Source organism: Prionailurus bengalensis, chromosome B1 (genome assembly GCF_016509475.1).
Source record: "Prionailurus bengalensis isolate Pbe53 chromosome B1, Fcat_Pben_1.1_paternal_pri, whole genome shotgun sequence".
NCBI classification, from domain to species: domain Eukaryota; kingdom Metazoa; phylum Chordata; class Mammalia; order Carnivora; family Felidae; genus Prionailurus; species Prionailurus bengalensis.
This window is the reverse complement of record NC_057344.1, coordinates 49988458-50006499: the sequence shown is the minus strand read 5'-3', so window position 1 is coordinate 50006499 and position 18042 is coordinate 49988458. Positions and strand designations below refer to the sequence as shown.

At 35.7% G+C, this 18042-nt stretch overlaps 1 protein-coding gene across 1 annotated transcript in view; it reads right to left on the bottom strand.

The window, feature by feature from the left end:
* FZD3 (frizzled class receptor 3) overlaps positions 1–18042 on the bottom strand; it is a 105034-nt gene that overhangs the window by 80769 nt on the left and 6223 nt on the right. Inside the window, exon 2 of the mRNA XM_043564994.1 lies at positions 13567–14218. Coding sequence (XP_043420929.1) covers positions 13567–13755 — 189 coding nt within the window. The 5' untranslated portion in view covers positions 13756–14218. The remainder of the gene's footprint in view (positions 1–13566; positions 14219–18042) is intronic.

The following is an 18042-nucleotide window of genomic DNA, read 5'->3' as shown; positions in this document are numbered from 1 at the left end:
ACCTATACACCAATGTTCATAGCAACGTTATTTGTAATAGCAAAGAACTGGAAACTGAAATGTCCTTCAATGGGTGGTTGATTAAACAAATTGTGGTATATCTATAAAACAAAGTATTCTGAAATTAAAAATAATGACTACTGATACCTGGAATAACCAGTATGGATCCCAAACGGTATTATGCTAAGTGAAATAAAACCAATCTCAAAAGATTACGTACTATATGATTCCATTTATACAACATTCTTGAAATGACAAAATTATAGAGAACAAAGTAGTGGTTGCTTAGGATTGGAAAAAGGGAGGAGAGAGAAAATAAGCATGAGGGAGTTCCTTGGTGGTGATAAAACAGTTCTTTAACGGTATATATTTTATATATAATTTTTATATATTTTATATATATTTAAGGGAAATATATCTATATCTGTGTATTTATATCTATATATAATTACAAAGACTAGGGGTGCCTGGCTGGCTCATTTGGTGAAGCATGCAACTCTTGATCCTGAGTTCAAGCCCCATGTTAGGCACAGAGCTTTTTTTTTTTAAATTGCAGGGGCACCTGGGTGGCTCAGTCGGTTAAGCGTCCAACTTCAGCTCAGGTCATGATCTCAGGCTTGCTGAGTTCAGACCCGGAGTCAGGCTCTGTACTGACAGTTTGGAGCCTGGAGCTTGCTTGGGATTCTGTGTCTCCCTTTCTCTCTGCCCCTCCCTTGCTCACGCTCTGCCTGTCTTTCTCAAAAATAAACAAACATTAAAAAAATAAACATTTTAAAAAGTTGCAAAGACTACACATAGATGGACAAGTGCATATACACACACAAAACTGAGTACATGTAAAAACTGATGAAATATGATAAGGCCTGTAAATAATGTCTATAGTACCAATGTTAATTGCCTAGTTTTGATGCTGTATGCTAGTTATATAAGATACTAAGACGGGGGGGGGGGGGGGGAGCAGGTAGGGGTGGAGCAGGCTAGGTAAGGTACAAAGAATTTCTCTGTACTGTTTTGTAAATTACTATAAAATTAAAAATTAAAAACATATCCACATGCTAATGATATATGTACATATATGCACATGTATGCCTTTTAATGTATGTCTTAGGTCTCAAAACTTGCTTGGTACTTAGCAATATATAAAATACCAACCAATCCATACCAACCAATCCAATATCGCTGTTACTATGTTAGTTAAACCTCCATTGATTTGAGTGGCTATTTTGTGCTGCCTGCAATGAGCCTAAAGCTAAAAGTTCATGCTTTTGCCATTTATTAGCTATTAAGTATCCTGTGCTGAGTATCTCAGCTAGTTAATTACTAACACTAAAGGGACAGGCAGTGTTCTAAGTGTCTCATTATCTCATTTAATCCTCTCAATAATCCCATAAGGTAGGTACTATTAGTAATCACATTTTATAATATATATGAAGAAAATGAGACACAGAAATCAAGTAACTTGCCCAAGATCACAGAGCTACAAAGAGACCCAAGAGTCAAGACCCTGACATTCCTGTCTAGAGCCCTTGAACTTAATGTTCTACATAACCTCCCTAAACTTCAATTTTCTCCTCTGTAAAATGGTCTTAAGAACATATAAATAATAGTATATTCAACAGTTAGCATACAGAACCCAGCAAAAGCTTTAAAAAGGGATTAAGGAAGCACTGCAAGTTAACAGAGCAATAGCAATCCTATAAGGTGGGTGTAAGGAACCCTGAATTCCCTGTTCTCAACAAGTAAAAGTCAACTGGAATGATGTGATTAAAAAGAAAAACAAAACATGGATGAATATCAAAGTCATTATGCTGGGTAAAGGAAACCAGACCCCCCCCCCAAAAAAAATAGGTACCATATGATTATATAAAACTCTAGTAAATGAAAACTAATCCACAGTGACAGAAAACAGATCACTAGTTGCTTGGAGCAGGGTGTAACGATGGAGGTAGACTACAAAGGCACACAAGAAAGCTTTTGAGGTAATAGAAATGTTCTATATCTTGATTGTGTTGATTGGTTTCATGGGTATATAATTTGTCAGAACACTGAACACTTTAGGTGAAGTTGTGTATATATACTGTACCTCAATAAAGCAGTTATACAAAAACAAAAATATTAATATTTTTCAAATGAGCAAATTGCGTTGACTAACAATTTTAAACTCAGCAAAATCAAAATTAAATGAGGTAGCCTGAATACTGTAAAGCCGAGAATATATAAGAAACACTATTAAAGTTCTATCAAACAGAAAAACAATTTAGCTGATTAATTTTTTAAAGATTCCTACTGAGTACCTCCTTAAATAGTAATACTTTTGTTCACTAAATCAAGACCAAGGTATACGAAGTTTACAAACTGAAAAGTAACTTTCTAAAATTAAATTTCTGGTTTCTACAACAAAGGTGCAGTACATGGAACCTTCTATTCTTTGTTCAAATTCAAATCAACCAAGCCTTTGTGCTCCCATTCTCTTTCTTCTTTCAAATTTCCATCCCTGTTACCATAGGAACCTGGTAGCTGACAAGCCTTCAAGCAAGCAACAGCCCAAGCTTAGCAAGGGGTATGAAAAGGGAACAGAGTCAAAGGCCAAAATTTGACTCATGAGAATCAGAATTCCAATCTTTGTCATTCTACAAAGGGTCTGGTAACCATAGAAACTGTATCCTACTGGGTTTGGGAATATTATGACTAAATTCACTAAATGTGAAACCAAATGTGGAATGGCCTTGGAAATTCAAAAAAATGGTATTCATTCTATTTCAGATCCAAATTAGAATAAGAAATTATTCAAAAACAACTTTTTACAATAATTTTAAATGATTAAAAATAAGACCTTTAAAAAACTCCTTTTCTGTAAAAATAAATTCTCAATGAGAAAGGATCTAAAACTTCAGGAATTTTGTATTAAAAAAAGTTCTAGGTTTGAAGAACACCTTTAACCTATAAATTTGCTTTTCTTTTACAAATCTTAATTAAAAAAAAAAAGTCTTGAGATAGCGATTTGCAGAAATTTGCCATTATGAGAGGAACATGTTTATCTTCTTAAGTCAATGGAGAGTTCCCAGAGCAACCCGTAACATTTGACTTTAAGGAAGCAAATTTTAATATTTCAAATATCATGAACAGTTCAGAACTATGGTTTCTCTCAGAGGATAAAACTTTACAAAATTCCACCACACTTCATAATTTAATTGGAAATAAGTATTTTAAAGGTGTTTCTTTAAAGTGATTTGTCATACAAGAAAATCAAAGAAAAAATTTTTTAAGTTTTTCCAGAGTCAAATAAATAAATGCAATTAATTCTCTACTACTTCTATGTACATTTTTCTATTTAGAAGATTCTTAATTACTGACAGGTTTCCCTGTCACACAACAGACTTTTCAAGCTACTTCATTAGATTGTTGTTTGCTTAGGGAAAACCACCTATGAATACTAACCCAAACAAAAGATAATAAGGGAAATAAATTTGATAATACATGTATTCTGAAGATATAAACCATGAATTGCAAGAATATAATCAAATTTCGTTTTCTAAAAAGCCTACCTACAAAACGTTAATTACTACTACTACACAGGGGTATATTATACTGTTTTCTTACAAAAATCAACAAAAAAAATCTTTCAAGGCCCATTCAAATACTTTCTACAACTGATCCCTTTCACATAAGATCCTTTGTTTCAGTCATTCAATCAAAATATATTTAATATACTAACTCTTAGGTACTACAACTGAGAACTGAACAAAAAAACTGTTTGGATTATTAAAAAAAAAAAAGTTTTGGGGCGCCTGGGTGGCGCAGTCGGTTAAGCGTCCGACTTCAGCCAGGTCACGATCTCGGGGTCCGTGAGTTCGAGCCCCGCGTCAGGCTCTGGGCTGATGGCTCAGAGCCTGGAGCCTGTTTTGGATTCTGTGTCTCCCTCTCTCTCTGCCCCTCCCCCGTTCATGCTCTATCTCTCTCTGTCCCAAAAAATAAATAAACATTGAAAAAAAAAATTAAAAAAAAAAAGTTTCTGTACTAATGTTACTATTTTAAAGGCACAATATGTTTCTTACAGAAAAATAAAAAAATACAAACATTAAATAAGACATAGAAAACACAAATAAATTGTACTAATTCAGGAAAACCACTGTTGGCCTTGGTGAAAATCCTTCCACATCACTTACTCTGCATAAACATGCATATATATATTTTTAAACAAAAAGAGGATGATACCATACATGTTATCTACTTTTTTTTCCTACTTAATAATGTATCAAATCCAACCATTAGAATTCTGACAAAAGATAGAGACTATTTAAGGCAGAAGGAACATTAAGGGCCTAGAGATGGGAAAGGTGGGTTGCTCTGTTCTTTTGCGTAATTACATCACTTATAAGTACAAACACATAAATGTTCAAAGTTCTGAGTCACTCTGACCAGTTGTTCCTCACCCCTGAAAAGGCAAAGTAAAATACTAGTGTTCACAGTTACGTAGTACTCTTGGTACTGGGATTACCATCCCCATTCCCATCCAGCACACTCCTATTTACAACTCCAGAAGATCAAGTGCTTAGATATAACATCATAACCCTGACCAAGTCTGACTACTATCATCTCTTAAGGAACTTACAGTTTATAAAGTTCATTAATTAATTCAAACACTTATTTAGCACCTCCTATGTGTGAGGCATTATGTTGGGTACTAGGTATACAAAGATGAATAAGGACAAGCTCTGGTTTCAAAAGCAAAAGACAGAAAACCTGAATGTCCATTAACAGTAATTGAATGAAAAAAAATGAGAACAACTTAACACCCATTAGGATGACTATTATAAAAACAAAAAACAAAAATAAAAAATAACAAGTGTCAGCGAGAATGTGGAGAAACTGGAACCTTTGTGGCATGCTGATGGGAATATAAAATAGAGCAACTGCTATGGAAAACAGTATGGTGGTTCCTCAAAAAATTAAACAGAATTATCATATGTCCCAGCAGTTCCACTTCTGGGTATATATCCCCAAAAACTGAAAGCAGAGATTCAAACAGGTATGTACACACATGTTCACAGCAGCATTATTTGTCATAGATAAGAGGTCGAAGGAACTCAAGTGTTTGATGGATGAGTGGATAAACAAAATGTGGTGTGTATATATACCATGGAATATTATTTGGTTTTAAACAGAAAGGAAATTCTGGCATATCCTACATGAATGAACTTTGAAGACATTGTGTTAAGTGAAATAAGCCAGTCACAAAGGAGAAATATTGTATGATTCCTCTTATTATTGGGTACTTAGAGTAGTCAAACTCAGAGAGAAAGAAGAATGGAGGGAGGGTGCCAGGGGCTCGGAGGAGGGGAGAATGGGGAGTTATTGTTTACTATGTACAGAATTTCAGTTTTGTTAGATGAAAAAGTGCTACGGATAAATAGTGGTTATGACTACATAACAAGATGAATATACTTAATGCACTGAACTATAGTGCACAATCCTTAAAAGGATTGGAATGGTGAACTTTATATGTATTTTGCCAGTTAAAACAAATATTTGTAATGAATAATATCTGTAAATATTACTATGGAATATCCATGATATTATTGTTAAACGGAAAAATATAGAGAAAACAAATACTCTATCAAAGAAAGGTAAAAGAATACATGTTTATTACATAAACATTTCACATAAATATATTTATGATTTTTTAATGGAAGAATAAGCAAAAAAAGTTTTTAAAATGACTACATTTAGGAGGAAGGAAAGAACAAGGTAGAAGGGAAAGGGCCAGAAACTAAACTTCTCTGAATATATCTTGTTCTATATATAAAATTGTAAAACACAATTATAAAATAAATTTTAAGTTTATTAATTTTGAGCAGGGGAGGGGCAGAGAGAGAAAGGGAGAAAGAGAATCCCAAGCAAGCTCTGCACCAGCAGCACTGAACCCAATGCAGTGCTTGAAGTCACAAACCATGAGATCAAGAGTCACTCAACTGAATAAGCCACTAAATTTAGACCAAAAAAAATTTTTAAGTTATTCCTCAAAAAATGAAACATAGGAATCTAAATGTGTTTTGAGTTTAACCACACAGAGAAATATTTAACTTTAAATATAAAACTTTAAATACTTAAATTTTTAAATTAAAACTTTAAAGCAGAGTAATTTGTACTGTATATCAATGGTGAGTCACATCCCTAAAGACAAAAATAAGTACAAAACAATCGGCTTTCAATAATCATATTGTTAGTAATAACACTGTTATTATTCGGAAATGATAGAATGTATGTGTATTGTAAAGCTTTAGTATAAGAGAATACAGAAACAAAAATAAGATTTTAAAATGGTAAATAAAAACTCTGTGATAGAGGCACCAGATGGCTCAGTCAGTTGTATCTAAATCTTGATTTTGGCTCACATCATGACCTATGGGGGGATCAAGCCCCCCATAGAGCTTTGTGCTGACAGAGTGGAGCCTGCTCAGTATTCTCTCTCTCCCTTTCTGCCCTCCCTCCTCAAAAAAGCAAAACAAAACAACAACAAAAAAACTGTGATATTATTTGATTTAAAACATCAATCTAAACTCATGATGTACTTAAAAAAAATTTAAAAAGTGGGGGAGCCTGGGTGGCTCAGTCAGTTAAGCATCCAACTTCAGCTCAGGTCATGATCTCACAGTTCGGGAGTTTGAGCCCCGTGTCAAGCTCTGTGGCTGAGAGCTCAGAGCCTGGAGCCTGCTTCAGATTCTAGGTTTACATCTCTCTCTGCCCCTCCCCTGCTCATGCTCTCTCTCTCTCAAGAATAAACATTAAAAAATTTTTTAAAACCCTGTGGAGGTTCCTCAAAAAATTAAAAATAGAACTACCCTATGACCCAGCAATAGCACTGCTAGGAATTTACCCAAAAGATACAGGAGTGCTGATGCATAGGGGCACATGTATCCCAATGTTATGGCAGCACTTTCAACAATAGCCAAATTATGGAAAGAGCCTAAATGTCTATCAACTGACGAATGGATAAAAATGTGGTTTACACCTACAATGGAATACTACTTGGCAATGAGAAAGAATGAAATCTGGCCATTTGCAGCAATGTGGATGGAACTGGAAGATATTAAGCTAAGTGAAATAAGTCAGTCAGAGAAAGATACCATATGTTTTCACTCATGTGGATCTTGAGAAACTTAACAGAAGACCATGGGGGAAGGGAGGGGGGAAAAAGTTACAGAGAGGGAGGGAGGCAAACCATAAGAGACTCTTGGATACTGAGAACAAAGTGAGGGTAGATGGGGGTGGGGGAGAGGGGAAAGTGGGTGATGGGGCACTGAGGAGGGCACTTGTTGGGATGAGCACTGGGTGTTATATGGAAACCAATTTGTCAATAAATTATATATAAAAAAGAGATAAAAAGAACTACAACTGACTATTAAGTATATAAAATGATATTTTAACTTATCCATAATAAGAAAAATGCAAATTAAATCATACTGAGAAGTGAAAAAAAACAATAATAAAAATAATAAATTTAAAAAGTGTTTCCTAGTTTTGTCTACGAATAGGCCTAAAAATGGCTAACCTAGTATCAACAGGCTTAGCACCCAGATAATGGTCTCTAAATATCATTTCCAACTAAAAGGAACCAGTGCTCTCTAGGGAAATCTCTGGTTCAAAGTTTGAGGCAGAATTTTAAGAAAGGAGCTTGGATCATACCAGAAAGCAAGCAAGCTAGAGTAGTGTCAAAAACCCAGGCGCTATCTTGAAGAGGCTCCCACTACCAAAGACAGTGCAGTTAGAACTCCAATAGGAATAATAACTCAAGTAGGATTGAAACACATCAAATATGTTAAATTCACAAGTTCATAATGATACCTTTAAAAAAAAAAAGACTTCAATGGTCACCTCTGAAGGATACTCATTATCTTAAAAACTACTAAATTCAGGAGAATGATCAAGTATATATCCTGTCTTTCTTACATAAACTGTACAAGAGTCTAACTCAGTAGCCCAACAGTAAAGACAGGAAATTTCTGTTTATAAAGCATTCCAGCTGAGAAAAGAATGACAGAATTAGAATATCACCCTATTACAAAACTTTAACGAAATTACCAATCTAAGAAATGATCACGAATGGCTGCTAAAAATTATAAAGAGTGACAACCAAGTATTATAGGCCTATGAAGTATTCTTTAAAAAAATTAAAAAGGGAGACAAAGGAACATGGTAAATCAAACCACACGGATGCAATCGGCAAAATAAAGACTATGGGAAACTCCATATGGCAAACGCATTACAAGAAAAAAAGGAGAGAGGAAAGGGAAGGAGAAATTATATGTTAAAAGAAACTTAAGAGACCTCTCAATTGAATGGGATAGATGAACCCTGATTTGAAAAACCAACTATAAAAAATGTGAAATGATCAAAGTAATTTGAACATCAACTGGACATTTGAGGATACCGACAAAGAGATAAAAGTATGGTGTTTATACATTTTGAAAGAGCCCTTACTTTTTAGAGATTTACACAGAAATATTTATGGATGAAATTATGGTGTTAGAGATTTGCTTCAAAGTAACCCAGCTGGACATGCAGTCACAACTGAAACAAAACTAGCTGTCAGTTGATAATTTCTGAAGCCGGATGATGGGTATGTGTTGTCCACTACATTATCTTATCTACATTTCTATATAATTGAGATTTACTATAATAAAAAGGTTTTTTTTTAATTTTTTTTAACGTTTTATTTATTTTTGAGACAGAGAGAGACAGAGCATGAACAGGGGAGGGTCATAGAGAGAGGGAGACACAGAATCTGAAACAGGCTCCAGGCTCTAAGCTGTCAGCACAGCTTGAACTCACAGACCGCGAGATCATGACCTGAGCCGAGATCGGATGCTTAACCGACTGAGCCACCCAGGTGCCCAAAAAGGTTTTTTTTTAATGTTTATTTATTTTTGAGAGAGAGAGACAGACAGACAGACAGACAGACAGACAAGAGTGTGAGCAGGGGAGGGGGAGATTGAGAGGGAGACACAGAATCTGAAGCAGGCTCCAGGCTCTGAGCTGTAAGCACAGAGCTTGATGCGGGGCTCGCACTCACAGACTGTGAGATCATGATCTGAGCCGAGGTTGGACGCTTAACCAAACTGTGCCACCCAGGTGCCCCAAAAGTTTTTTTTTTTAAGGTACAATTTGAGTTTGGATAACAGCAAGACTGGTTCAAACATGTTCTGTTCTTTACAAAAAAATTTTTTTTAATGTTTATTTTTGAGAGACAGAGAGAGACAGAGCATGGGGGGGGGGGGGGAGGAGCAGAGAGAGAGAGAGAGGGAGACACAGAATCCAAAGCAGGCTCCAGGCTCTGAGCTATCAGCATAGAGCCCAACACGGGGCTCAAACCCATAAACCTGAGCCAAAGTCAGACACTTAACCAACTGAACCAACCCAGGTGCCCCCAAACATGTTTTGATCTTAATGAATCATAAAGAATACCAAGGATTTGAGGCTTTTAGGCTCTGTTGTTCTCAGTAGGATCTATCCCACTGCCAGCCAGCTCTCCATGCTATAGAAAATCTTTAATGCAGATGACAAAAAACAGGAAATGGAGGCAAAAAACAAACCATTCCAAAAGTTTTTCCTCTGATTATTCTACAGTGGTCAAGTTTCCTTTAAAAAAAAAAAAAAAAAAAAAGACAAGTGATCAACCTCCTAAAGAGGTAAGAGTGCTTGTTCCACATACTAACTGAAGTTAAAAAGATGACAGGGTGACAGACAACAAGGACTACTATTTTGCATTCACACAGCACTTTAACTTTTCAAAGTTTTTATTTTTATTCTTTTGAGAGAAAGAGGGCACAAGTGAGGGGGAGAGAGAATCTCACAAGGAGAGAGACAGAGAGAGAGAGAAGCAGGGCTCATCCAAAGTAGGGCTCGTGCTCACTCAAGCGGGGCACAAGCTCACGGGATGTGGGACTCGAACTCACAAACCGTGAGATCATGACCTGAGCCGAACTCAGATGCTAACGACTGAGCCACCCAGGTGCCCCTCAAAGTTTTTAAATATACAGATCACTTACATCATTTGATCTTAACAACCTTGTAAAATGGACAGGGAAAAAGAAACACTTCCTAGAAGAAACCAACACAAAGAAGTGACAAAACTAGTTAGTGGCAAAATACAAATTTCTTATCTCCATTTCAGTGCTTTTTCCACTAAACTGTCCCCTTCCTATTCAACTGCATTTATTTAGTATAGGGGGAGAGGCTCTTAAGATCTCTTTTAGGGGCGCCTGGGTGGCGCAGTCGGTTAAGCGTCTGACTTCAGCCAGGTCACGATCTCGCGGTCCGTGAGTTCGAGCCCCGCGTCAGGCTCTGGGCTGATGGCTCGGAGCCTGGAGCCTGTTTCCGACTCTGTGTCTCCCTCTCTCTCTGCCCCTCACCCGTTCATGCTCTGTCTCTCTCGGTCCCAAAAATAAATAAAAAACGTTGAAAAAAAAATTAAAAAAAAAAAATCTCTTTTATTACCAATGGAGTCATAAATACCTGATAACGGTGTGGTTGGTAAAGATAGTTACAATTTGTTGACAATTTGTTGTCCACACTGGACAGCTCCCAAAAATTAACTTAGCAATCCAGACAGCTCAAAATGGTTTGGAAAACTCAGGAAGGAGGAAAAAAAAAAGTTGTTTTCTATCAAAGGCCACTGATACTCAAAGAGAAAGATACCAAGTTAAGAACTTACAAAAATTTAGCGTGTGTGTCTGTGTATAGAGGAGTATGTTTTGGAAGGGAGGAACAGAGAAACATACAAAGATCTTTTTTAACTTAATGAATTGATACATTAACCCATTTATTTAAACATGTTCCAATTTCAATGAAAGTCCTAAGAGCCCTGTATCTACAATGAAAGAACAGCCAACCTGTTGATTATGAATAATCAAATTTGAGATAACCCAGATTCTATATTTCCTATCATCTGTGGTATCCCTCTCTCACTGCCATATACTATTATATTCCAGGCACTCATCAGTACAGGAATGAACCCTAGGCAGGCTTGAAACATGGGCCTGCTAAAAGATGCTGTACTTAGGAAATTATCCTTTAATTCACCAAGTCCCACAATGAACACTCAAAAATGTCCTCCAATGACTTGCTCCTGGTAAAAGCTGACATACATTTTCTGAGAGCAGAGATAGAGGGTGTCATCAGCAGATTCGAGTCCTTGTAAGGACTCAAGATCCTTACTTCCACTTGGAAGGATGTTGTGTTGACTGCTGAGTTCCCATGTCCTCTGCTATTACAGAAACTTTACACTCTCAAACTGACATCTCTTTTTGTCAGTGGCATCACTGTCCTGATATTGACAACCATGCAATAAAAAACTATCTGCAACTTTACTTCAAAGAACTGGAGCCTTCCCTTAGAAAATACTGCCCACTGAGGTACTCTCCCTAGAACGTGTGAAATTTAAACAGAAGCAACCTTATTGCCAATAAAATACGTAGACTACACAGGCAACTTTAAGAAGAGGTTAGTGACAGTTTACTATGTCATCATCATGAATGTCCCAAGAGCCTACAAACGAATGCAAGTTCATTTGGAACAAATATATTAACTTTTCTAGTACCTTCTCTTTGGGATCATTTAGAAATGGAATTTGAAATAGAATTAACATTTGCAGATCACCTTTTGTATGCTATACACTGTGCTAGCTACTTTATAAATTTCTTGTTTAATCCTAACAGCCCTTTAAAGTATTTTTGTTATTACTGCCGTTTCACAAATGAAGAAACCAAGGCTAAGGGACTTGTTAAGGGACTTGTTCAGTCTTAAAGCTACTACAAAGAAGAGTCAAAAGCTGAACCCACATCAATTCAAATATCTCGATGACTTGCTTCTTACTACCCTATCTACTTCCCAAAGGAATTACATTGATTTATGATACTAAAAACAAAGGTTTTCCTACTTCAATTTCTTTGTGAGAGAATTGATAGTTTCAAAAAACAGCAAGGACTGCTATGCCCATAACCAAATTAATGTACTCAACCAATACCCATTTTCATATCCTAATCTGATAGTCTATACCAAATCTCTCTTGGCTAGCCTGTACCAAGCTAGTTATACCTTGTATATTCAGAAGAGCAGAAAATGTTTCGTTCAATCTCTATAATATTTTCAAATATTTAGAATATATAAGATGCCCTTCACATTTAAAAATCTATGCTGTCTCTGTCTCAAAAATAAATAAACGTTAAAAAAAAAATTAAAAAAAAAAAAAGGGGCGCCTGGGTGGCTCAGTCGGTTGCGCGTCTGACTTCAGCTCAGGTCACGATCTCACGGTCCGTGGGTTTGAGCCCCGCGTCGGGCTCTGGGCTGATGGCTCAGAGCCTGGAGCCTGCTTCTGATTCTGTGTCTCCCTCTCTCTCTGCCCCTCCCCCGTTCATGCTCTGTCTGTGTCTCAAAAATAAATAAACGTTAAAAAAAAATTTTTTTTTAATCTATGAACAATAATCTTTCTACCAATTTTCCTAGACACACTTATGCTAGTCTACTTGGAAGTAATGAATCTTTGGGTTTTACCATAAAATGAAAAATTCCAAAACACATAGGCCTCAATGTGCTGAAAACACTGTAACAATAGATTAAAGGCTAAAGTACAAAACATTCTAATTATTATTAGCTCCATTTTACAAGAAGCTTTACATAGCAAAGAAACTACGGTAAGAAAGTTCACGTAATTTGCCCAAAGTAATAAAGCTAGAAAGTGACAGAGCTAGAATTCAAACCCAGGTTTGTATAAGCCTATGCTCCCTACTGCCACCATCCACGGCCTCCCTGATTCTCACCTGGTAAACATATTATCCTTATCCACAATTCTAAAACCTCTACAGAAATGCATGCATATTTATTTAAACCTACTGTTAACTGTATTCATTAATTTGCCATAGTTTCTAAAGTAAAATCATTAAAAAGTTACCTGAAGAGTTACCACTAGAAAAATTCAAGAAAGGCAACAAATTTTCATAAAATTGTGACAGGTCAACAACATAATTTACACAACCAAACCTTCATTCATCAGGAGTGATCCTTCTTAAATTGATGTGAACAAAGTAAAATGAGAAAAATGTTTTTAAATTTTAAGAAAATTCAAATATGACAAACCACCAGCCTAAAGGCTGAACAAAAGAATTTATTTCACAAGATCATGTTACCTTCAATACTTAAGGATTGATTTGTGAATATTATTATTATAGTCTACTCTTTATCTGAGGTTTTATGATCAGCCAAACAGGAAAAAAATGTAATCATAACTTGCACAATTTTGAATTTCTGAATAACTATTATCTCCCATGTACCAGTGTTTCATATTTCTTTATATAAAAGCATGTCTAAAAATAGGTCAAGAGTAACATTCCCCAAACATAAATTCTTCAATCTATTAGAGTTTGAACTTAAATCTCTAATTTTTTAATGTACAAGACAGTTAAAAAATAATATATTCTTTTGCTGTTATCAGACACTTTCATTAGATTAGTAACAAGACAACGTAAGAATCATTGTCTAAGATATGTCAAATAATAGAACAAGTCTTACCTCCATTGCTAAAGCAGCTGTCTGTTGGTCATAGTGATTCAGAAGATTAGGCATGAAGGTAGTATTATAAGGCAAATCTTGGCACATCCTCAAGGTAATAGGTTCGCAAGAAAACAAACTGTGCCCACCTATATGCCCCACAAATATAGTCAAGGGCCAAACGTAGAAGACAATCCAACTCATAGCCATCCTTCCTGGATCTGAATGAGATTCGGATGATGAGGCCTACTCAATATGTATTTTAGATCTTTATACACCTGCAGGTCTCAGCTTGAAAGTTTTTCTTCTATATCTTACTGTTAAGTTCTTCAAACAGTTAAATACTCTGCACCGTCAGAGGTTTGTTAGCTTGATCTCACAAAAGGCATTTGTTTTTGGTTTCACAATATGGGAAAATGACATCATCTTGTCTCTTCTTTTCATTTTATTACATAGGGCACATTTGGCCAACATATCAAGTTGATCAACCACATTCCCAAACAACAGATTCCATCTTAGGAGAAGAGCTATTTCTTCCTCTGATTGAAATATCTGAGAAGTATTTTTTAATGAAAGAAATTAATTTCCTCTCAAAATCTTTGATGAGTTCAGTGACGTTGCAGGATACAAAATCAATATACAAAAATCTGTGTTCCCGTACACCAACAATGAACTAAGAGAAAGAGAAATAAAACAATCTTTCATGAAAGATGTCATACTGACCTAATAGATAAAATACATGAGTATTTCAGAGACACAGTAGAGTTTTTCTACTTATCATTTATGCTATAGATATACTAAGACAATCCTTAACCAGAATTTAAAGGTAAATTTTCTTCCCTCAATTGCCAACATACAGTTTTATTTCTCATCTAGAATGGCAGTTTTTCATTTGTCACAGATATAACTGATCCATTTTAAAAAATGCTTATGCTATTGTTCTAATTTAAATATGCCATAATTGGAACTATTAAATTTAAAATTTACTTTATGTGTTTTAATCATTAATAGTACATTTTTACATGAACTGGCTTGGCAGAATGTATTTGTGAAAAAGGTGAAATATAAATAAATTGAAAGATATGAATTCAAGTCCCTTACTAGCTGTGTAAGTGTAAATGTACTATTTAACTTCTCTGAACTCAGAATTTTTCTTCTGAAAATACTACCTCCTTTACAAGGATGACATATGAGTGAACTGAGATAATATATGTAAACATACTTTATAAAATGGTAAAGCAGCATCAAAGATTAGGTAATTTTATTACTGAATCACAGTTATACAAAGGCTACCTCCATCAACCAATAGTGAACTGGCAAATAGAAGGTTCTAAAGTACTATCAGGAAATTTTTCCAACATTACATCATCTTTTTAGATAGTACAAAAACTTTGTACCATAGATGTAGAAATATTTGACTAACAAATGTTTCATTGCACAGCCAGGCTGCAAAGAATAAAAACCATACCTAAAAACAACAACAACAACAAAAAAACACAGCAGGAATAGGATTCCCAGTTATGGTTTCCACTAAGCTTTATAGTATTTTCACTTGCTCCTACTTTTCCAGGGGCAAGATACATATCTTATTTGGGGCTGAGAGGTAGTGGACAGGGTAGAAGATAGGTCTGGTAGGAAGAAAGCATATACTAAGTTGTTATACTTTCACTTGGCTTAATAATGATGTTGAATTTACTTTAATTTCATTTTGTTTTATATGCATAGAGTATTTCTAAGTTTGTTGTGGAAAGCCTGAGCTCGGAAAACATGAGAATGGTCAGGTTCAGAAATTCTCAGAGACACAGGTTAATAAGACAACTTAAATACTAGGGCCCATGACAGTTTAGATCTTGAGACCTGGACTGGTTTCACTGAAGCAGGGAAAGAAACTGTTCTTTGTTCACTGTCAATGCTTGGGACCTCTGCATCCCAAGCTTTAGTTATTAGGCAGAAAAAACTATTCGGATAAAATAAAGCAGTGGTTCAATCTTTCTAGTTTCTTCCTGTAGTACATAGTATTGAGTGGAGGAAGGGAAAAGGAGAGTCTAAGAATTAGAATTGGAATATTAAGGTTATGAGCCTATCTTTGCTCCAAATGACTAATCTCTCTATACAAAATCTCTAAGTTAGAGACCTTTGCGACAGCTTCTTGGCCTGCCATATTTTTCCTTCCTTCAAACTGGCCCCAGAAATGTGGGGTCTGGCTATATAAAACTGGTAGTAAACATAATCATTTACAATTAAGCTTAATTACATGCAACACAGTAACAATCATGCATACCATTAAATGTGTGTCAAAAAAAACTACTGAAAGCTTTATCAGTTTACAACATTAAAATATCCATGTAAGTTCAGTCTTTGTAGTTTGCTGCTTATGCAGCATGTTCATCTGCTTAGAACTTAAAAAAAAAAAAACTACTAAAGAGAACACTGCTCCTTACTGAATATATATATAGTAATACCAAAAATTTTTTGAAGTTCATTTAAACTGAAGAGTTTTTTAAAATTTCACTGTTTCAAATTTGTGGTTCAAAGACAACTACCATATAAAAGAAGAAATGAAAAATACCTCACTGAGTTTTTAAAACTAGATGAGACACCTCCTGATACTTCTTCCCACTTTATTTTACCTGATTTCCTCTCGGTTACTTCTTTTCCTCATGTAGAAGTGAAGCTTCCCACCGCCTTCTAAAATGGTTTCCTTTGTGTACCACAACATCCAAATTACCATATATCAAAACACTCCTGTAAAATCTATTGTTAGGCTGAAGTAGGATGACAATCTTAATATTTTAAGACTGTAGTTTATGATTATTGAAATAAGAAAAAAGTGAACTCAATAAGACAAAAAGAGTAAAAATCTTACTTTATATTTCCTCCAAATCAGAGGTTCTCTCTAATTTTAATGTGTAGCAGATTCATGAATCCCCTCACAAGTCTAAGAAATCTGAATCTCTGGAAAATGAACTGCATTTTCTAACCAATCATCTCAGATACTATTACAAGTTAAGTGGCCCGTAAGTCATGTTTTGAGATATGCTATCCTAAAAGAGTAACAGAGTATAGGTATATTTTAAAATAATTAAATGCTTAGCAAAATACATAAAACAAATTTAAAAAATAAAAGCAAATAAAGAATAACACTTTAATAGAAAAATGGGAGAAGAACATAAACTTATAACCGAACTGCAAATAACCAACAAATATGTGAAAAGATATTCAACTTTACTCATAAAAAAAATGCAAATATGAGAAAACATTTTCACCACTCAGGCAAAAAGAACAATGAAGAGAACACAGGATGGGAGAGGGTGCAGAAAAAAAAAACACTTTCAACATTCTAACAACTTGAAATACTACTGTAAACTGGTTGGTATTTTTAAAAAATGGCTACTTACATCAAAAGCCCTTAAAACGTGCACAATTTGATGCAATAAATATATTCTCTATTCTAAGTAAACACACAAGTACATATGATGCATAAACAAAATGTTAGAGTAACACTGTTTATAAAATAAAAAACTAGCTGGGGGGCCTGGGGGGCTCAGTCAGTTAAGCAATCCCGCTCTTGATTTCTGCTCAGGTTATGATTTCACAGTTTGTGAGTTTGACCCCACACTGGGCTCTGCACAGGCAGCATGGAGCCTGCTTGGGTCGGTTTCTCTCTCTCTCTCTCTCTCTCTCTCCCTCTCCCCCTCCCTCCCTCCCTCCCTCCCTCCCTCTCTCTCTCTCTGCCTACAGCATAGAGCCTGCTTGGAATTCTCTCTCTCCCTCTGCCTCTGTTCCCTCCCCCACTTGCAGTGTAGTGCTCTTTCTCAAAAAAGAAAAAAAAAAAAAACCCTTGAAACAACCTAAAAGCCTACCAATAAGGGACTTGTTAAAAACAAACAAACAAACAAACAAACAAACTATGGTACAGGGGCGCCTGGGTGGCTCAGTTGGTTAGGTGTCTGACTTTACCTCAGGTCATAATCTCACAGTTCAGGAGTTCGAGCCCCACATTGGGTTCTGTGCTGACAGCTCTGGGCCTGGAGCCTGCTTTGGATTCTGTGTCTCCCTGTCTCTCTGACTCTCCCCTGCTAGCGTGCTCTCTCTCAAAAATAAATGGATATTTACAAAAATTAAAAAACAAAACACTAAGGTACAGGGGTGCCTGGGTAGATCAGTTGGTTGAGTGTCAAACTCTTGATTTTGCCTCAGGTCATGATCCCAGGTCATGGGATTGAGCTCTGTGTAAGTCTCTGTGCTGAGCATGGAGCCCGTTTAGGATTTTCTCCCTCCCTCCCTCTCTCTTTCTCTCCCCCACTCTCCCAGCTCACTTCTGTGTATGTGTTCTCTCTCTCTCTCAAAAAACAAAAAAACCCACTATGGCACAACCATGTAGTGAAATATTACGTAGTCACTAAAAACAATGAGCAAGATCTGTATCTACTGACATGGTAAGACAGTAACAATACAACAGGTAAAAAATAAAATTAAAACAATTTCCTAAACAGC